The sequence below is a fragment of the Neoarius graeffei genome, chromosome 2 (genome assembly GCF_027579695.1).
Source record: "Neoarius graeffei isolate fNeoGra1 chromosome 2, fNeoGra1.pri, whole genome shotgun sequence".
Taxonomy (NCBI): Eukaryota; Metazoa; Chordata; class Actinopteri; order Siluriformes; family Ariidae; genus Neoarius; species Neoarius graeffei.
This window is the reverse complement of record NC_083570.1, coordinates 20603016-20625547: the sequence shown is the minus strand read 5'-3', so window position 1 is coordinate 20625547 and position 22532 is coordinate 20603016. Positions and strand designations below refer to the sequence as shown.

The 22532-nt window shown below is 43.0% G+C and overlaps 1 protein-coding gene across 1 annotated transcript; it reads right to left on the bottom strand.

The window, feature by feature from the left end:
- Nucleotides 1-6940: 6940 nt before the first annotated feature.
- On the bottom strand, nt 6941-22377 carry lrp11 (low density lipoprotein receptor-related protein 11). Its single transcript, XM_060907029.1, has 9 exons — nt 21631-22377; nt 15346-15503; nt 14726-14867; nt 14502-14627; nt 14023-14181; nt 13418-13588; nt 13173-13229; nt 8102-8218; nt 6941-8006 (listed from the first exon to the last, which is right to left on the bottom strand). Exons 1-9 carry the CDS (start codon nt 22211-22213, stop codon nt 7852-7854), a joined length of 1668 nt encoding a protein of 555 aa, XP_060763012.1. The 5' UTR covers nt 22214-22377; the 3' UTR covers nt 6941-7851.
- Between the last annotated feature and the right edge of the window lie 155 nt (nt 22378-22532).

Genomic DNA, 22532 nt, shown 5'->3' with positions numbered 1-22532 from the left:
TCATTGTCTCGTCTTTCTTTTTTTTTTCCTTTTAATCACGTTTGAACAGATTGTAGTATGTTGGGTCAGTCTTCTGTTCGTGAATGTTTTTGGTTTTTTTTTTTTAGTTCTTGACTTTTGGATCAATCTGATAAGTATCAGAACTCGATAACTTTGAGCCTATGGTTCTACGAAGGAGCTAGAAGTCGACAAAAACTGAAAAGAACGCATTATTTTTCCTCCCAGCACACTTGGAGGTGTGCAGATCTAGGAAAATAATCAACAGGGTGGTCCATCACTACCTGATTAGTTTCCAATAACGGCACATCCCAAAGTCATATGCTTTTATTTAAAGAAAGATATGACACTTTTTTTTTTTTTTAAATCCATGTATAGTTGTTTTAATATTACGGAACATCCATGGAACAGGTTCCTGTTATCGCTTTACTTTAAATTCAAGATGTCAGTCATGTTCATTACTGTTTCAGTGATTGGCAGCTGGTTGGCAGGAAGCACCTTTTTGAGAGATCTTCCAGTCTTCGTATTGGAGAAGCCGTGCAAAACTTTTCAAAAACCTAAAGGTGCGTAGACTTGTAGAATGCTTCCCTTTCACTGCCCATAATGATGTGGGGAACAAAGGTCATCGGAGCTTGAACAAAATCATATAGATGTATATATTTTTAAATATAATCATGATACATTTCCACAGATAGGTGTACATCGGGTGTTGAAAGTATAGCAGCACATTTACAGGACAGAGTAGCTCGAGATGACACGGTAGCAGGCTGGAGAGAAAAAACAGGAGCTTGACGGCCGCAGAGTAAGTTCAGACGTAAAGGTTTTAATTCCTGATTCTTTAAGTTGTGTTAGTTAACATACGTCCAGTGCATACAGTACATACTGCGTTCACTTCAAATTTACATGCATGATGTCTTGACTTTGTACTTAAAAGGAAAAGCATGTATTCATAAGCATAACCAGTGAGGTGTTTAAAAACCTAGATGGAGAAATAGGAGTCATTAGTTACATTAATATTAGTGAACCAACACTTGAGACATAGCAATCATGCATGTACAGGATGGAGGCACTAAATAGTGTCTGATGAATACCTATGTACCCCTCACTCTACAGGGGATAGAAAGTCTACACACCCTGTTAAAATGATCTTTTTTTTCTGATGTAAAAAAAAAAAAGACCATGATAAATAATTTCGAAACTTTCCCCACCTTTAATGTGACCTCTAACCTGTACAATTCAACTGAAAAACAAATCTGTTCGGGGGAAAAACATAAAAATTTAAAAACGTACAATAAGCTGGTTGCAGAAGTGTACACACCCTGAAACTAATACTTTGTTGAAGCACCTTTTGATTTAATTACAGCAGTCAGTCTTTTTAGGTTCACACTTTCCGTCAATTAAAATGACTCTGATTAACCCCAAATAAAGTTCAGGCATTTACTCAGTTGCATCCTGCAGCAAAAGCCAGGGTTCACCGAGAGCTTACAAAGCATTAGAGGGATCTCATTGTTGAAAGGTATCAGTCAGGAGAAGGGGACAAAAACATTTCCATGGCATTAGATATACCATGGAGCACAGTGAAAACCATCATCAAGAAGTGGAGAAAATATGGGACAACAGTGACATTACCGAGAACTGGACGTCCCTCCAAAATTGATGAAAAGACAAGATGAAAACTGGTCAGGGAGGCTGCTGAGAGGCCGACAGCAACACTGAAGGAGCTGCAGGAGTTTCTGGCAAGTACTGGTTGTGTGCTACATGTGACGACAATCTCCCGTATTCTCCATATGTCTGGACTATGAGGTCGGGTCAAAGAAAAACATCCAGGCCTGGCTAAATTTTGCAAAAATAAAAAATACATCAACTCTCCCAAAAGCATGTGGGGAAAATGTGTTATGGTCTGATGAAAGCAAGGTTGAACTTTTTGGCCACGATTCCAAAAGGCATGTTTGGTGCAGAAACGCCACCAAAAGAACACCATACCCACGGTGAAGCATGTTGGTGGCAGCATCATGTTTTGGGGTCGTTTTTCTTCAGCTGGAACAGGGGCTTTAGTCAAGGTTGGAGGAATTATGAACAGTTCTAAATCCCAGTCAATTTTGGCCCAAAACCTTCAGGTGTCTGCTAGAAAGCTGAAGAGGAATTTCATCTTTTCAGCACGACAACGACCCCCAGAAAACTTTTGGGACTGCCCAACCAGAGCCCAGACCTAAATCCAATTGAAAATCTGTGGGGTGACCTGAAGAGGGCTGTGCACAAGAGACGCCCTCGCAATCTGATAGATTTGGAGCGCTTTTGCAAGGAAGAGTGGGCAAATATTGCCAAGTCTAGATGTGGCAGACTGATAGACTCTGACCCAAAAAGACTGAATGCTGCAATTAAATCAAAAGGTGCTTCAGCAAAGTATTAGTTTAAGGCAAGGCAAAATGTATTTATATAGCACATTTCATACTTGGAAAGCAATTCAATGTGCTTAACAGAATAAAAAGAATTAAAATAAGAGTAAGCCTTCTAAAATTAGAAGGTATAAAATTTAAAAACAGTATCAAAGACGTAAAACCCTTAGACACAAGACTTTATCAAAAGAAAATATAATAGTTAAAAAAAAAAAAAAGGGTGTGCACACTTATGCAACCAGCTTATTGTATTTTGTTTTTTTCCTCCCCCCGAACAGATTTGTTTGTTTTTCAATTGAATTGTACAGGTTATAAGTCACATTAAAGGTGGGAAAAGTTTTGAAGTTATTTATCGTGGTCTCATTTTGTTACATCAGAAAAACCGATCATTTTAACGGCTTGCGTACGCTTTTTATATCCACTGTAGGTCCAAAAACGTTTACAGAAAGTTATAAACGTAGGCATAAGAGAAGGCAAGATTATGAAATAACTATGAAACCTAAAACATATACAAGTAAAAGCTTTAGGTCATAAGAAAAATATTTATTTAAAAATCTAATTTTTCTGGATAAACTTAAACTTTTCAGTATTTTTTTTAAAGACAAATGGGGCCAAAAATGTACAGATTTAAAAAAAAAAAAGCAAAGTGTTATTGTCTTATTCGTGAGTCTTATTAAAATGAATAACTTTACAGGAATATAGTTGTTTCTTTACCTTTGATTTACAACCCCAATTCCATATATTTGGGACACTGTGTAAAATGTAAATAAACAGAATATGATGATTTTGCAAATCTTGGAAAGCCTATATTTCACTGAAAATAGTACAAGGACCACATATCAAATATTGAAACAGATTTTTTTTTTTAAAATAGAAATGTATGCTCATTTTAAATTTGACGTCGGCAACACATTTCAAAAAAGTTGGGACAGGAGCAACAAAAGACTGAAAAAGTTGTGTAATGATTAAAAAAACAAAAAAAAACCCTAATTTAGTTAATTGGTTACAGGTCATTTACATGATTGGGTATAAAAGAGCATCCCAGAGAGGCGGAGTCTCTCAGAAGTAAAGATGGGGAGGGGTTCATCGCTCTGTGAAAGACTGCAGAGACAAACAGTGCAACAATTTAAGAATAACGTTACTCAATGTAAAATTGCAAAGAATTTGGGGATCATATCATTGATGGTCCATAATGTATCATAATATGAAAAAATTCAGAGAATCTGGAGAAATCTCTGTATGCAAGAGACAAGGCTGAAAACTGGCATTGGATGCCTGTGATCTTCAGGCCCTCAGAGACACTGCATTAAAAGCAGACACGTGTCTGTAGTGGAAATCACTGTATGGGTTCAGGAACACTTCAGAAAACCGTCGTCTGTGAAAACGGTTCATTACTGCATCCACAAATGCAAGTTAAAACCAGATATAAACAATATCCAGAAACACCACCACCTTCTCTGGGCCCGAGCTCTTTTACAACAGACTGAAGTGAAGTTTGTCCCGAAGTCTGACAAATGAAAAGTAGAAATTCTTTTTAGAAATCATGGGCACCACATCCTCCAGGCTAAAGAGGAGAGGGATCATCTGGCTTATCAATGCGTAGTTCAAAAGCCAGCATCTGTGATGGAATGAGGGTGCATTAGTGCACATGACATGGGTAGCTTGTACATCTGGGAAGGCATCATGAATACTGAATGATGTATGCACGTTTCAGAGCAATACGCTGCCATTCAGACAAACTCTTTTTCAGGGAAGGCCTTGCTTATTTCATCAAGACAATGCCAAACTGCTTTCTGCACACATTAAACTGCATGGCTCCATAATAAGAGTCCGGGTGCTAAACTGGCCTGCCTGCAGTCTCAGATCTGTCTCCCATTTAAATCATCTGACACATTATGAAGCACAAAATACAATAAAGGAGACTCTGAACTGTTGAGCAACTGAAATTGTATGTCAGGCAAGAATGGGACAGCCTTTCTCTTTCAAAACTACAGCAACTGGTCTCCTCAGTTCCCAAGCATTTAGAGTGTTAAAAGTAGAGGTGATGCAACACAGTGGTAAACAGGCCCCACCCCAACTTTTTTGAAATGTGTTGCTGACATCAAATTCAAAATGAGCATACATTTTTCAAAAAAAACCAATAACATTTCTCAGTTTCAACATCTGATATGTTGTCTTTGTACTATTTTCAATGAAATACAGGGTTTCCAAGGTTTGCAAATTGTCATTGTTTTTATCCCCCGCTGGCCGAAAGGCCTGAAGGGGGATCATGTCGTGGCGATGTCCGTCAGTCCATCCGTCTATCCCGGGAAGGGTGCTCACCTTCTGAAATTAACTCCTCTCACAATTTTTGGAGGAATTTCACAAACCTTGGCAGGATTCTTTGTTATATGTCGGTAGTATGCATACTGTAATTTCGTTTAATTCGGTCACATTTTTACCAGAGTTACAGCTCTTGATTAATAAAATTATACTTTGACAATTTCATGAGTGTGTGCTTTCCTTCTGAAATCAACTTGATTAAATAACTTGTACTTTGACAATTTCATGAGGGTGTACAACCCCGATTCCAAAAAAGTTGGGACAAAGTACAAATTGTAAATAAAAACGGAATGCAATAATTTACAAATCTCAAAAACTGATATTGTATTCACAATAGAACATAGACAACATATCAAATGTCGAAAATGAGACATTTTGAAATTTCATGCCAAAGATTGGCTCATTTGAAATTTCATGACAGCAACACATCTCAAAAAAGTTGGGACAGGGGCAATAAGAGGCTGGAAAAGTTAAAGGAACAACTGGAAGACCAAATTGCAACTCATTAGGTCAATTGGCAATAGGTCATTAACATGACTGGGTATAAAAAGAGCATCTTGGAGTGGCAGCGGCTCTCAGAAGTAAAGATGGGAAGAGGATCACCAATCCCCCGAATTCTGCGCCGACAAATAGTGGAGCAATATCAGAAAGTTGTTCGACAGTGTAAAATTGCAAAGAGTTTGAACATATCATCATCTACAGTGCATAATATCATCAAAAGATTCAGAGAATCTGGAAGAATCTCTGTGCGTAAGGGTCAAGGCCGGAAAACCATACTGGGTGCCCGTGATCTTCGGGCCCTTAGACGGCACTGCATCACATACAGGCATGCTTCTGTATTGGAAATCACAAAATGGGCTCAGGAATATTTCCAGAGAACATTATCTGTGAACACAAGTCACCGTGCCATCCGCCGTTGCCAGCTAAAACTCTATAGTTCAAAGAAGCAGCCGTATCTAAACATGATCCAGAAGCGCAGACGTCTTCTCTGGGCCAAGGCTCATTTAAAATAGACTGTGGCAAAGTGGAAAACTGTTCTGTGGTCAGACGAATCAAAATTTGATGTTCTTTATGGAAATCAGGGACGCTGTGTCATTCGGACTAAAGAGGAGAAGGACGACCCGAGTTGTTATCAGCGCTCAGTTCAGAAGCCTGCATCTCTGATGGTATGGGGTTGCATTAGTGCGTGTGGCATGGGCAGCTTACACATCTGGAAAGACACCATCAATGCTGAAAGGTATATCCAGGTTCTAGAGCAACATATGCTCCCATCCAGACGACGTCTCTTTCAGGGAAGACCTTGCATTTTCCAACATGACAATGCCAAACCACATACTGCATCAATTACAGCATCATGGCTGCATAGAAGAAGGGTCCGGGTACTGAACTGGCCAGCCTGCAGTCCAGATCTTTCACCCATAGAAAACATTTGACGCATCATAAAACGGAAGATACGACAAAAAAGACCTAAGACAGTTGAGCAACTAGAATCCTACATTAGACAAGAATGGGTTAACATTCCTATCCCTAAACTTGAGCAACTTGTCTCCTCAATCCCCAGACGTTTACAGACTGTTGTAAAGAGAAAAGGGGATGTCTCACAGTGGGAAACATGGCCTTGTCCCAACTTTGAGATGTGTTGTCATGAAATTTAAAATCACCTAATTTTTCTCTTTAAATGATACATTTTCTCAGTTTAAACATTTGATATGTCATCTATGTTCTATTCTGAATAAAATATGGAATTTTGAAACTTCCACATCATTGCATTCCGTTTTTATTTACAATTTGTACTTTGTCCCAAACTCTCACAATTTTTCTTTGACAATTTCAACTCCTCAATTTGTGGAGGAATTTCACTAAACTTGGCAAAAGGCTTTGTTATATGACAGTTACACGCATATTGAAATTTCGTTTAATTTGGGCAAATTTTACCAAAGTTATGCGCTTGATGATTATTAACAAACTTATACTTTGGCAATTTCATCAAGGTGTGCTTGCTTTCTGAAATCAACTTCCCTCACAATTTTTATCCCCCGCTGGCCGAAAGGTCCAAAGGGGGATTATGTCGTGGCGATGTCCGTCCCAGGAAGGGTACTCACCTTCTGAAAACAACTCCTCTCACAATTTTTGGAGGAATTTCATGAAACTTGATAGGATCCCAATGCGGGATAGTGTGCTCTCGGAGCACTCTTGTTTATTTACGTTTTACACAGTGTCTCAAATTTATGGAATTGGGGTTGTATTTAAATACTATGCAATAATAATAATACAGGACTTGTTTTTAGGTTTTGGTCGTAGATTTCATTCCAATGTGTCCTTAATTTCAAAGTTTGTTCAAGAATTTTCATTTTAATGCACAATTCATTATTTAAATTTGGAAATGCCGGACTCCTGTTTCTCCTTTTTTTTTTTAAATCTATGTCTTCAAAATACACTAGGAAAGGATATCAGCCACTCAAACCAAATCTGCTGATCTCATGCGATTTTCACACACAACAGGTTTCTACACAGAATGGCGCGCAAAACAAAAAACAGCAGCAGTTCTGCCAGTGGAAACACCTTGTTGATGAGAGAGATCAGAGGAGAATGTCCAGACTGCTTCGAGTTGATATGAAAGCTTTGGTAACTCAAATAACCACTCTTTTTACAACCTTGGTGAGCAGAAAAGCATCGTAATATGTCAAACTGTGAGGCAGATGGTTTACCACAGCAGAAAACCACATCAGGTTCCAAGAGCAGGAATCTGAGGTTACATGAGGCACAACCTCACGAAACTATACTGGAAAAGAAAAACATCACCTGGTCTTCGAACGTCCAGGTTCAGACTCTTGTTCTTGACAGGTTAGGTGCAGGTTTTTCCAGTATTTATTTTATTTTTAGTTGAATTTAATGACATCCTGGTGACTTTTTCCTTTGAAGGCCTTCCTGCTATGACTCTAAGACACTGAATATCAAAACAAGTGGAACTGCTTCATACCAGAAGGTTTAGATGTGTTCAGACTCGATGTAGCAGCTGATATTCTATATTATTATATTCTACATTTTAATTATATCCATGGTTTTCCCTTCCAAATCTGCACATCCTGTAAGCATACTCTGCTTCCTTTGTGTGTGTGTGTGTGTGTGTGCTGGACTACAGGTACATGCCGTTGATGAGGTAATCAGATTCCTCGGTGGTGAGCGGCAGAGCTTTCTTCCTCCTGTGACGTCGCACACGCAATCTGCAGCCCACCATCAGCAAGAGCACAGCACTAATAATCACCCCGAGAATCAGAGCCAGGATTGCACCTATACTTGTGGAGAAAAAAAACTTGTATGCCTGGTCGTATTTCTGTTACTCGTATATTTTTAGCTAGCTAAAAATTAATATGACACACACAAACCTGACTCTGGCGGCGCGTGTCCAATCAATTCTGTATGAGCCTTAGTTACTGGTTGAGCATTCTGGGAAAATGATGCAGAATTCTTGGATTTGGCTTCGGCACTGGGTAATCTGGCAACTACACACACACACACACACACACACACACACACACTACTCAAAAAAACAAAATAATGCTTATAGGTACACATCAAAGGCTAGCCAGGGTTACTAATTTTTGTGTTAAGGCATACAATAAGTAGAGTTTATCAATTCCAGTATCTTGGTGTTATGCTTGATCCAACCCTCTCTTGGAATGACCATATTGACCACGTTTCCACCAAAATCTCGGTTGGACATATTCCAGAAAGCCTGTAAGATCATTCCTCGTGAGGCTTGTATCACCTTGTATAACATCACGATACTTCCCCTGTTTGATGACTGTTCAGCTGTCTGGGATTGTTGTGGAAAAACTAATCACGACTATTTGGAAAAAACTTCAGAGGCGTGCAGTCAGTATTACTGAGGGTTGCAAAATCCAACAGCATGAAATCAGTCGCATTCTTAGTTGGCAATCATTAGAATCTCGCAGGAAATAAATTTGCCTACAAATTTTCAAGTGCGTAAATGGCCTTGTGCCTGTTTTACATGACTTTTGCTACTCGCGCAATTTCCAAACATGCAATACTCGAAATAAAGATCTTCTCCGTTTGCCCCTTGCTAAAACTGCAAAGTACCATAGTTCTTTTCACTTAAATGGGGCTATAGTGTAGAGCACACTTCCAAGTAGTTTGAGAAAGGAAGCATCATTCCCTAAATTCAAGAAGAATCTCAGACTTCATTTGTGTATTTAGTTTGGATATATATGTATTCATAGCCTATAGTTTTTGTGTAATTTATTTTATAATATTTTTTATATATTATATAAAAAATTCCCCACTCGCCCCTCCTTTGGGTGGTATTTTTTTCCCCCCCTCAAGCTCGGGTCTTCTACCAGAGGCTCGGGAGTTTGAGGGTTCTGTGCAGTATCTTAGCTATTTCTAGGACTGCATTTTTCTGGACAGAGATCTTGGATGTTGTTCCTGGGATCTGTTGGAGCCACTCTCCCAGTTTGGGGGTCACTGCACCAAGGGCTCCTATCACCAGGGGGACCACTGTTGTCTTCATCTTCCACATCTTTTCTAGCTCTTGATACTTCTCAAGCTTTCAAGGTCCTTTTTCCTGGTGTTATTGTCACTTGGTATTGCCACATCTATCACCACAGCCTTGTTCTCCCGTTTGTCCACCACTACCATGTCCGGTTGGTTAGCCATTACCAGTTTGTCCGTCTGTATCTGGAAGTCCCACAGGATCTTAGCTTGGTCATTCTCAACCACCTTCAGAGGTGTGTCCCACTTTGACCTTGGGACTTCCAGTCCATACTTGGCACAGACGTTTCTGTACACCATGCCAGCCACTTGGTTATGGCGTTCCATGTACACTCTTCCTGCTAGCATCTTACACCTTGCTGTTATGTGCTGGATTGTCTCAGAGGCATCTTTGCACAGTCTGCACCTGGGGACCTGCCTCGTGTGGTAGACCCCGGCCTCTATCGATCTTGTGCTTAGGGCCTGTTCCTGTGCAGCTATGATTAGTACAGTCTTCCAGTCCAGGTTTATCCAGCCACTGGTAGGATTTTTCAGTATCAGCCACTTCTATCTGCTAGTGGTATATTCCCTGCAGTGGTTTGTCTTTCCATGATGGTTCCTCTTGCACTTCCTTCTTGGGTTTCTGCTGCCTGAGGTATTCACTATAAGCACTTCATCATTTGGGGCCATCTCCCTGGTGGATCTTTGTTGTGTCATCCTGGATAGTGGCTCTGACGCTCATTAGTCCTCAGCCTTCTTCATTCCTCTTAGCGTACGGCCTAAGGATGCTGGACTTGGGGTGAACCCCCCCCATGCATTGTCAGGAGTTTTCTTGTTAGAGGCCTCTATCTCCTCCTTCAGCCAGCTTATTATGCCAGCAGGGTATCTGATGACCAGCAGGGCATAGGTGTTGATGGCCCAGACCTTGTTCTTCCCATTCTGCTGACTTCTTAGGACTTGCCTTACCCTCTATAGGTATTTGGCTGTTGCTGCTTTCCTAGAGGCCTCTTCATGGTTGCCATTTGTGTGTGGGATTCCAAAGTACTTGTAGCTGTCTTCCATGTCTCCTATTATGCCATCTGGTAGCACCACCCCCTCAGTTTTGACTGCTTTCCTTCTCCTTCTTACCATCCGGGCACACTTATCTAGTCCGAATGACATTCCGATGTCATTGCTGTAGATCCTGGTGGTGTGGATCAGTGAGTTGATGTCCCACTCAGACCTGGCATACAGCTTGATGTCATTCCTGGAGAGGAAGTGGTTGATGGTTGCTCCATTTTGCAGTGTGTATCCATACCTGCTCTTGGTGATGATCTGGCTGAGGGGGTTCGGTCCTATGCAGAACAGCAGCAGGGACAGGGCATCTCTTTGGTATATGCCACACTTGATGGTGACCTGTGTTATTGGCTTGAAGTTGGCCTCTAGGGTTGTCTTCCACAGCCTCATTGAGTTCTTGATGAAGGTTCTGAGAGTCCTATTGATGTTGTACAGTTTCAAGCATTCCAGGATCCATGTGTAGGGCATTGAGTCATGGGCTTTCTTGTCGTCAATCCAGGCAGTGCACAGATTGGCATGTCTGGTTCTGCGGTCTCGAGCTACTGCACTGTCTACCAGTAGCTGATGTTTTGCTCCTCTGGTGCGCCTACCAATTCCTTTCTGGGCCTCGCTCATGTATTGAGTCATGTGCCTACTCATCTTATCCGCTATGGTGCTTGACAGGAGCTTCCATTTTGTGCAGAGGCAGGTTATCGGGTAGTAGCTGGATGGGACTGCTCCCTTCTGTGGGTCCTTCAGGATCAGGACCGTCTGACCTTCAGCCATTCCGGGTGAGCCCCATCTCTGAGCAGCTGGTTCATCTGTGCTGCCAAGTGCTCATGTTAGCTTCTTTAGCCAGTAGGCGTGAACCATATCTGGGCCTAGTGCTGTCCAGTTCTTCATTTTCGAGACTCTTACTTGGATGTCTGCCACAGTGATGGTTACTGGGTCTTGTTCATGGAGACTGCTGTATTTGGCTCTCAGGTCTATTAGCCACTGAGCACTGTCGTTATGTGATTTTAACTTCTCCTATATCCTTTTCCAGTCTTGTTCAGTCTCCAGCCTTTGTGCATCTGGAACTATGTTATTACCCTGCCACTGGATGTATACCTTTTGATGGTTGAGTGGAGAACATCCTGTTTATTCTCCTGGTTTCAGCTTTGCTTGTGTACTTCCTTAGATGCATAGCTACAGCTGAGAGTCTTTGTTTGGCAGTCCGAACTTCTTAAGTAGCCTTTTCCTTGTCATGCCTTTCTGGAGTTCTGATAGCTGGTTAACTTCTCTCTGGGTCACCTTGATCTTAGCCTCTAAACTTCTCTTCCATGGTGGATATTGCACCTTATGGTTTGTGTCCATCTTCTAGCCAAGCATTTCCAGGATCACTGTTGCTGTGATGTGTCTCAGTAATGGTCATAGTAGGGATTGTTCGTATTGCTGCATTCACATCATCTAGGAGATTTTCAGGAGGTACTTCACACAGTCATGATAGTCGGGCACGGTGGTGGTTCAAGATGTTCAGCTTTGTTGCTATCTGCATTAATCTCTTGCTCGTAAAGGTGTGTTGCTGGGGTGCTCCCAGTCTCAATTTCCGAGTGTGGGGGGGATGATGATCAACCAACCAACCAACCAACCCCCTGACCTGGCATCCTGACTCCTCCATGCCATAGGAGGAGTGTCTCATCTCATCTCATTATCTCTAGCCGCTTTATCCTGTTCTACAGGGTCGCAGGCAAGCTGGAGCCTATCCCAGCTGACTACGGGCGAAAGGCGGGGTACACCCTGGACAAGTCGCCAGGTCATCACAGGGCTGACACATAGACACAGACAACCATTCACACTCACATTCACACCTACGGTCAATTTAGAGTCACCAGTTAACCTAACCTGCATGTCTTTGGACTGTGGGGGAAACCGGAGCACCCAGAGGAAACCCACGCGGACACGGGGAGAAAATGCAAACTCCGCACAGAAGGGCCCTCGCCGGCCACGGGGCTCGAACCCGGACCTTCTTGCTGTGAGGCGACAGCGCTAACCACTACACCACCATGCCGCCCTAGGAGGAGTGTATCTCATCAATCTCTAGTTGTGATCTGCAGTTGCTGTTTGTGGATATTGGAACACTGAATTACGAGTTGTTTTGGTGTTACTGTAAATGTTGGGTATTGAAGCATCCATTGGTCTCACATCCTTTGCATGTAACCCCTCTCTCTGGGATTACTTGAATAGTAGGATTCCAATAGTCCAGTGTTCCCAGCTCTTCTCCATGAGTGTCTTGCTCTTGTTCCAGTAGCCCATTTCTCATCAGGCTGCCCTGTTTCCTTGTTAGACCAGGTGACGTCTGAGCCAGCATGACTCTTATTTTTCCGTCTCTCATTTTTATGAGGTAGGCAGGTAGCATTAAGGGCCTTGTCTACAGGCCCTCACTGGAGTTGCCTCAACCCATGACCTCCTGCACCAGAGTACACTAAGTCAGTGATGTTATCAACTGAGCCATCCACCAACTGCATACGATATCCACATATTTATATACTTTTTTTAGGTGCTTGTATATGTTTAGTTATATTACAGGCCTCCATTTAAACCAGCCTTAGCTGAATTGCACCGCCTTATTAAATATTGTTGATCAATAAATATACCACAGCGCGACTGAATTCTTGATTCTGATTGGTCAGAAGAAGGCAGCGTTAATTGATTTTCTCTAACATCAGCTCTGACAAGATATGAATGTTATTATTGACAGGGTGAAGATTTCTGTTAAATAAGGCAATTTTTTTTTCACATTTATGGAATGATTCTCTCGTGTTAGCACTTTGTAACAGATAAATTTTGACTTCGGTCATGGTCGGGGCAAATGGCTTTGTGGTTTCTCAGGAACATATAAACTTAAAGCAAGTAACAAACAAACAGTATACGAGAGCAGAAGTGCAGGACCTGTGTTTGTGCGTGTGGTGGGAGGAGGCGCTGCAGCAGCTTGCTGATCACCTGGAGCTGAAACACATTTTCCATATACAGCATTCACATCTTTCGTAGTGATATCTGGGATGCACTTTCATCTCTATAGTGCTTTTAACAATTAACAGAAATCTAGTTATACGGTTTCATTTCAACTAATCCCGAATGAGCTACTGAATCCTCCATGTAATAATGACAAGTCAGGATTTTCATCGAAATCTCACCAGGTTTCTGGATACACTCATTTGCACAGTCGGCCTGCTGCAGGAAGTTGTTGTGGTTTCCTTTGCAGCCACTGTACAGGAAGTGTTTACACTCTCCGGCTGTGGGGTCATAGTACCAACGTGCGAAAACGCCTTTACATGGACCAACCACAGGGGGCATCATGCAGGGATCTAGAGAGTGAGAGAGATGAAGTAACATCTGAGGTAAACGCCCATCTAATCAGCTCCTCAAGATGTTCTCGAAGTTCTCAGTGTAGGTTATATACAGTGTGTATATATATAGCTAGAGAGTGAGTGTGTGTTTGTAGGTTTGAGAGACCGAAAATGAGCTGGAGGAGAGAGAGGGACATGAGTAACAAGCCTGTAGTTGGCCTTCGCTACAAGGAGCAGCTTTGAGATTTGTAGAGGATCAGGTAACAAGACACAGAGGGGCTTTGTTTCCAAAAAGCAAGAGGGTGATCCAAAAAAAAAAGAAAGTGAGGGGAATTCTTCTCTGAAACCTTGATGCGTGTGGTGTTAAAGCCACACATTATAACCTTGACCTATAAGATTTTGTATGATGATCTTTACGAACTGTATGTCTTCGATGAGGGCGGTGTCGTTACCTTGGCCACCTGTAGGCTGTTTTTGTTGTTTGGGCTCAACGAGGGTTTCGGTATTGCGTGCTCCTGAAGGGATCATGGCACGGCCGTCTGCTTCTCTGGCTCCTCCGTTTGGAGACAGAGCGCTGGCTGTGTGAGTCACCGTCTTGCGGCCTCCGTCAACTAAATAGGAGAAATACCGTATATTAAAAAACGGCAACAGGCCGTTCAATTCCCTTGCTTTTAGTCACATTAGAAATATTTGGTAGTTTTAACACTGCTTGCTGTGAGATGATGATAAAAAAAAAATATCAATCACTCGAAGTTAATTCCTGTTATCAGTAATAACTCCGAAGACTTTCACATGCCTGAGAACTTGGTTACAGGTTTACCTCTGACTGTGACAAAGCACTGACTCTGGAGACTCCTTAGATAATATTCACAAAACATGCTTTAAAATGAATCAGACTAAGCTAGGATTTTAAGGTTGAAGATAAACTCACAGTTGCTGCAGAAGTCTTCGTCTGAGCGATCAGGACAGTGCTGTTTGCCATCACAGGCGTAGCTGATGTCGATACAGCAGCCGTCATCACACATGAACTGGTACGGCGAGCAATGATGAGTACATACTGCAAGAGAAACAACAGAACACGCACAAAAGTATAGTGATACACACAGACGGAGATATTTAGTAGTTATGGAACGAGTTTGTTTTTGTTTTTTTAACCTTCTGCATGACGTTCAGGCGCCAACACGGTGACAGAGACGTTATCAGAACTCTTCTGTCCTATCGTATCAGTGACCGTCATCTGGAAAGTATAGACGCCCTCTCTGAGCCCGCTCAGCTTCAGCAGACCTGGGTGGGTAACCTGCGTAAACACCAAAGAAGTCTTAGCTTAAGTGTAAATCTCTAAAGTATAATACATCAAGACATGCAGCTATTGGGGGAAAAAAAAATCAACTCCAGGGTGATGGATTTGCACCACAGCATGACTGAAACCATTGGTGCCAGATAGATTCGTTTGAGTATTTCCGAAGCTCCTGGGATTCTCCAGTCTACAAAACGTCCAGTGAGCGGCAAACTCTGCAGGTAGACGCCAATGACAGTAATGTGCACTGTCAAAGAGCCTGTGCCCAATGTAGCCTCAGATAGAGCAGAACTCGATTATCATATTCTTCCCCATTGTGATGTTTGATACAAACATTACCTGACTCGATCTTATCCATTGTGCTGCTGCTGCAATGTAGTGCTTGTGTGTTAAGAACTAAAAAAAAAAAAAAAGCAGAACTGCAAAGCAGATGCTTCTCATAATCCGAGTTATCCAGTGCACTCTTGAGTGTCTATACCTTCATACTGATAGACGGATCTCCTTTAACGAGAGCCCATTCGTAACGCACAACACCGTGGTCATCCATGCTGTCCCTGCCATCCAGTATGGCCCAGTCTGTAGGCAGTTGGATCACCACGTCCATTCCAGCATCACTGCGTGGAGGTTCGTCCAGCTCTGAGAGGAAAAAAAAAAATCAGAGTAAACACCAGTTTTACTTTCAACACCAGTCCACCCAAGTAAACTGGCAACCCATGATGGTATATTGTGACCTTCACCAACTGTTTCAAGTCAAAAATTATCCTAGTATTATTTCCAGCATCATTCAAACAAAGAATAGAAAAAATCAACATGACATACAGTTAGGTCCATATATATTTGGACACTGACACAAATTTTGTTTTTTTACCTGTTTACTGAAACATATTCAAGTTATAGTTATATAATGGACATGGACATAAAGTCCAGACTTTCAGCTTTCATTTGAGGGTATCCACATTAAAATTGGATGAAGGGTTTAGGAGTTTCAGCTCCTTAACATGTGCCACCCTGTTTTTAAAGGGACCAAAAGGAATTGGACAATTGACTCAAAGGCTATTTCATGGGCAGGTGTGGGCAATTCCTTCGTTATGTCATTCTCAATTAAGCAGATAAAAGGCCTGGAGTTGATTTGAGGTGTGGTGCTTGCATTTGGAAGATTTTGCTGTGAAGAAAACATGCGGTCAAAGGAGCTCTCCATGCAGGTGAAACAAGCCATCCTTAAGCTGCGAAAACAGAAAAAACCCATCCGAGAAATTGCTACAATATTAGGAGTGGCAAAATCTACAGTTTGGTACATCCTGAGAAAGAAAGAAAGCACTGGTGAACTCATCAATGCAAAAAGACCTGGACGCCTACAGAAGACAACAGTAGTGGATGATCGCAGAATAATTTCCATGGTGAAGAGAAACCCCTTCACAACAGCCAACCAAGTGAACAACACTCTCCAGGAGGTAGGCCTATCAATATCCAAATCTACCATAAAGAGAAGACTGCATGAAAGTAAATACAGAGGGTTCACTGCACGGTGCAAGCCACTCATAAGCCTCAAGAATAAAAAGTCTAGATTGGACTTTGCTAAAAAAACATCTAAAAAAGCCAGCACAGTTCTGGAAGAACATTCTTTGGACAGATGAAACCAAGATCAACCTCTACCAGAATGACGGAAAGAAAAAATTATGGCAAAGGCATAGTACAGCTCATGACCCAAAGCATACCACATCATCTGTAAAACACGGCAGAGGCAGTGTGATGGCTTGGGCATGCATGGCTGCCAGTGGCACTGGGTCACTAGTGTTTATTGATGATGTGACAGGACAGAAGCAGCCGGATGAATTCTGAGGTATTCAGAGACGTACTGTGTGCTCAAATCCAGCCAAACTGATTGGTCGGCGTTTCATAATACAGATGGACAATGACCCAAAACATAAAGCCAAAGCAACCCAGGAGTTTATTAAAGCAAAGAAGTGGAATATTCTTGAATGGCCAAGTCAGTCACCTGATCTCAACCCGATTGAGCATGCATTTCACTTGTTAAAGACTAAACTTCAGACAGAAAGGCCCACAAACAAACAGCAACTGAAAACCGCTGCAGTAAAGGCCTGGCAGAGCATTAAAAAGGAGGAAACACAGCGTCTGGTGATGTCCATGAGTTCAAGACTTCAGGCAGTCATTGCCAACAAAGGGTTTTCAACCAAGTATTAGAAATTAACATTTTATTTACAATTATTTAATTTGTCCAATTACTTTTGAGCCCCTGAAATGAAGGGATTGTGTTTAAAAAATGCTTTAGTTCCTCACATTTTTATGCAATCATTTTGTTCAACCCACTGAATTAAAGCTGAAAGTCTGAACTTCAACTGCATCTGAATTGTTTTGTTCAAAATTCATTGTGGTAATGTACAGAACCAAAATTAGAAAAATGTTGTCTCTGTCCAAATATTTATGGACCTAACTGTAAAAACAAAGAAATTCAACTGCAGACCCAATAAAAATCACTTTATTTTAAACTAGTGCAACGGGACTGTATCAAGGGTCCAAGCTGTTAATGATTAACCAGGTTTCCTGACCAAACAAACTGTTAGCTGTTCCAGGAGTGCGGGACACAATCTAGACCTGCTTTGTGCTGATGTGAAAATGTATTTGGGGAAACGCGCCTGTTTAAATCAGTCATTGGAGGGATTAGCCGACAGCTGGTAACAATCAATAAAACAACAATACACAGTCAAAAAGCCAGAAATGTTCACATCGGTGCATTACTAATATGACCTGCATTATTTTCACCAATATTGTGTTATGACAATGCCCCATGCACAAAACGAGCAACATAAAGAAACGGTTTGAGGAGGTTTTGTCACAGAGGAACTTCAATGGCCTGCACAGAGTCCCTGACCTCAACCCCACTCAACACCTCGGGGATGACCGGGAATGCTCACTGCACCCAACATCGGTGGCTGACCTCACAAAAGCTCTTGTAGCTGAATGATCGCAAATCCCCACAGCCACACTCCAACATCTAGTGGAAAACCTTCCCAGAAGAATGGAGGTTATAAGTGGGACTAAATCTGGAATGGTCAGATAGGTGCCCACAAACTTTTGGCTATATATTGTACATTTGTGTTTACAAACTTTTCTCCTGGAGAAATCTAATCAACTGATGTGGCTTGGAAGTGAAGAATCCATAGCTATAGGAATTCTCCACTCCCCGTTCTTCCAACAGCAAACCTCAGACACTGGCTGGGAATCGATATTGTTCTCCAATATCGAAGACGTGAGCTATAACTCGACTCAACACTAAAGAATTCTCGACCATCCAAATCTGGCTCAATAAAATGGCCACCTTGATGAGAATCGAGCTGAGGCTTTACTTTTTGACACTTCCGGTCCAAAATTCAAACACAGTGCAAGCATCAAAGGCCCAGTTTACACTTGGTTTTAAAATGCGAGTTCTGCGAGAAGGTCAGATGGCCCCACAAAGAGTTATTACACCAGATTTGTTGAGCATGGGTTAGCCAAGAAAACAAAAATGTTTCAAGAACTAATATCCATGTACAGGCTGTTCGGACTGTAAAGATTGGCAGGACAAGATGAAAAGCACTGATACACTGATGATGTATTTTCCTGTCCTTATCAGGGACGTATCAGGATGCGTTAAGCCTAGCGCACACGGGTGACTTCTCGTCGCAAGCGTATTGCGATTTTTGGGGACACGTTTCCCCTCTCGGGTACAGTGGTGCTTGAAAGTTTGTGAACCCTTTAGAATTTTCTATATTTCTGCATAAATATGACCTAAAACATCATCAGATTTTCACACAAGTCCTAAAAGTAGATAAAGAGAACCCAGTTAAACAAACGAGACAAAAATATTATACTTGGTCATTTATTTATTGAGGAAAATGATCCAATATTACATATCTGTGAGTGGCAAAAGTATGTGAACCCTTGTGCAGCAATAACTGCAACTAAATGTTTCCAGTAACTGTTGATCAGTCCTGGACACTGGCTTGGAGGAATTTTAGCCCGTTCCTCCATACACAACAGCTTCAACTCTGGGATGTTGGTGGGTTTCCTCACATCAACTGCTCACTTCAGGTCCTTCCACAACATTCCGACTGGATTAAGGTCAGGACATTGACTTGGCCATTCCAAAACATTAACTTTATTCTTCTTTAACCATTCTTTGGTAGAATGACTTGTGTGCTTAGGGTCGTTGTCTTGCTCCATGACCCACCTTCTCTTGAGATTCAGTTGATGGACTGATGTCCTGACATTTTCCTTTAGAATTCGCTGGTATAATTCAGAATTCATTGTTCCATCAATGATGGCAAGCCATCCTGGCCCAGATGCAGCAAAACAGGCCCAAACCATGATACTACCACCACCATGTTTCACAGATGGGATAAGGTTCTTATACTGTAATGCAGTGTTTTCCTTTCTCCAAACATAATGCTTCTCATTTAAACCAAAAAGTTCTATTTTGGTCTCATCCATCCACAAAACATTTTTCCAATCGCCTTCTGGCTTGTCCACGTGATCTTTAGCAAACTGCAGACGAGCAGCAATGTTCTTTTCGGAGAGCAGTGGCTTTCTCCTTGCAACCCTGCCATGCACACCATTGTTGTTCAGTGTTCTCCTGATGGTGGACTCATGAACATTAACATTAGCCAATGTGAGAGAGGCCTTCAGTTGCTTAGAAGTTACCCTGGGGTCCTTTGTGACCTCGCCGACTATTACACGCCTTGCTCTTGGAGTGATCTTTGTTGGTCGACCACTCCTGGGGAGGGTAACAATGGTCTTGAATTTCCTCCATTTGTACACAATCTGTCTGACTGTGGATTGGTGGAGTCCAAACTCTTTAGAGATGGTTTTGTAACCTTTTCCAGCCTGATGAGCATCAACAACGCTTTTTCTGAGATCCTCAGAAATCTCCTTTATTCATGCCAAGATACACTTCCACAAACATGTGTTGTGAAGATCAGACTTTGATAGATCCCTGTTCTTTAAATAAAACAGGGTGCCCACTCACACCTGATTGTCATCCCATTGACTGAAAACACCTGACTCTAATTTCACCTTCAAATTAGCTGCTAATCCTAGAGGTTCACATACTTTTGCCACTCAGAGATATGTAATATTGGATCATTTGCCTCAATAAATAAATGACCGAGTAATATTTTTATCTCATTTGTTTAACTGGGTTCTTTTTATCTACTTTTAGGACTTGTGTGGGGCGGCACGGTGGTGTAGTGGTTAGCGCTGTCGCCTCACAGCAAGAAGGTCCGGGTTCGAGCCCCGTGGCCGGCGAGGGCCTTTCTGTGTGGAGTTTGCATGTTCTCCCTGTGTCCGCGTGGGTTTCCTCCGGCTGCTCCGGTTTCCCCCACAGTCCAAAGACATGCAGGTTAGGTTAACTGGTGACTCTAAATTGACCGTAGGTGTGAATGTGAGTGTGAATGGTTGTCTGTGTCTATGTGTCAGCCCTGTGATGACCTGGCGACTTGTCCAGGGTGTACCCCGCCTTTTGCCCATAGTCAGCTGGGATAGGCTCCAGCTTGCCTGCGACCCTGTAGAACAGGATAAAGCGGCTAGAGATAATGAGATGAGAGATGAGGACTTGTGTGAAAATCCGATGATGTTTTTGGTCATATTTATGCAGAAATAGAGAACCTTCGAAAAGGTTCACAAACTTTCAAGCACCACTGGAGCTGTGTGTGCGCGTTTATCTGCGACCAGTGGGCGATTTAGGGAGGGGGGATGCAAGGCACGTGGAAATCACGTGACTGCTTCGTTATTGCAAAGACACACAGATGTGGCGGCGATATCTCTGCAACAAATGAGCGACTGGCATTTTTTTTTCATTGCAGAAGATCAAGCATTTTTGATACCTGCGATCCGTCGCAAATATCCGCACACGAAGCAATTTTTTGCTTGTGTCAAAAAATTGCACGACAAAAGTTACGTGGTCAATGAAAGTGTCTTGGTGGTTCAACCAGAATGGTCAATGGTATGAATCCAGTGACATGTTTTAGTGGATTGCTGGTTTTAATGCATTTCGAAGGGCCTATCAATTTGTGCCTATGAGAGAGAGAGCTACCAGATCTTCAGGAGCATCTGACTGGTGTATGATCTCAGGTTTAAGCCAGTATCTCACTGTGCTTGCGAACGTCATTCGTGATAGTTTCAAAAGTGTCTTGAAACATTCGCGGGCCTTCTCAATTTCCTCGCATGAGTCGCAAAGTGGCGGCACGGTGGTGTAGTGGTTAGCTCTGTCGCCTCACAGCAAGAAGGTCCGGGTTCGAGCCCAGTGGCCGGCGAGGGCCTTTCTGTGTGGAGTTTGCATGTTCTCCCCGTGTCCGCGTGGGTTTCCTCCGGGTGCCCCGGTTTCCCCCACAGTCCAAAGACATGCAGGTTAGGTTAACTGGTGACTCTAAATTGACCGTAGGTGTGAATGTGAGTGTGAATGGTTGTCTGTGTCTATGTGTCAGCCCTGTGATGACCTGGCGACTTGTCCAGGGTGTACCCCGCCTTTCACCCGTAGTCAGCTGGGATAGGCTCCAGCTCGCCTGCGACCCTGTAGAACAGGATAAAGAAAATTTCTCTCAAAATAGCCGCAAACGCGTCGCCGGTGTCGCGAAGCCGTCACGAACCCTTCTCAAGTCAGTTTCCGTGATTCCAAGTGAAAATTGCCGCTAATTCGCATATCGCAATTGTTGCGTCTCCGACTAGTCGCAGCCCAGACCGGTGGATCTCCAAACCGTTTTGCTTGTACCTCGCATCGACGAGTCACCATCTTCATCTTCGTCCTCCAAAGGCCTCCGGTGACGCTCTCTGGACACGCTGACGTTGCGCGCGAGCCGGCTGAAGGTGCTGAAGCCCCGCTGAAAGGAAAAGGCGCACACGCTCGCGCCGCCGTACGTGCAGTTGAACAGGTAGCAGCGCAGACCCGCACCGTCGCTGTCCGGCAGCGGCTGCTCCTGAACGATGGACGTAGTGCAGCGAGGCTCGGCACAGCAGGCGCGCACGCAGTCCCGGCGGCTGTACACGCGGCCCGGGGCCGACAGGAAGGTGGCGCCGCGCTCAATGGAGGCCATGGCGCGGATGATGCGCTCCTCGGCCGCGTCGAAATCGCTCACACGACACGCATCGCCGGCGTCCTCTGCGCTCTGGTGATCAGAGTCATCCTCCTGCTGCAGCTGCTTGCGGAACTCCTCCAGCAGCTCCTCCACCCCGGATAGCTTGGACTTGAGATCGGAAATCTGAGAAGAACGAGGAGCGACGCCTGCATTCCCACTGGAGAGGCAGAAAATCACAAAGGCCAGCTGGTGATAAAACAGCCCTGATATCATCATCATCGTTCGCCCTAAATAGTCTCTTATAATCCTGTTTTTTTTTTAAACTTTCAGATCAACAAAATGATCCCTGTAGCAGCCGATCCCTGATCAAACCCCAGATCAGCATGATTTCAGGAGAAACAAAGCTGCTTTTCCGTCTCCAGCCTTCACGCAGGTGCGCCGCTTTTGTCCTCGACGGAGATCCTGCTGATGAAATGATTCATGGAATCGGTTCTTTTCCGAACTCGTTTAAGCGAGTCGATTCAAGCCAGAACGAATCAAACGCGCCTTTCTCCATTTAGCCCAAGGGAAGGGTTCTGAACCTTCTCTACTTTAAAGC

Coding starts and splice junctions, on each gene's coding strand:
- lrp11 (XM_060907029.1), bottom strand. CDS start 22,213: ATGATGATGATATCAGGGCTGTTTTATCACCAGCTGGCCTTTGTGATT. Junction 13,230..13,417: donor TGAGTGTATCCAGAAACCTG/GTGAGATTTCGA, acceptor AATGTGTTTCAG/CTCCAGGTGATCAGCAAGCT. Junction 8,007..8,101: donor ACACGCGCCGCCAGAGTCAG/GTTTGTGTGTGT, acceptor CCACAAGTATAG/GTGCAATCCTGGCTCTGATT.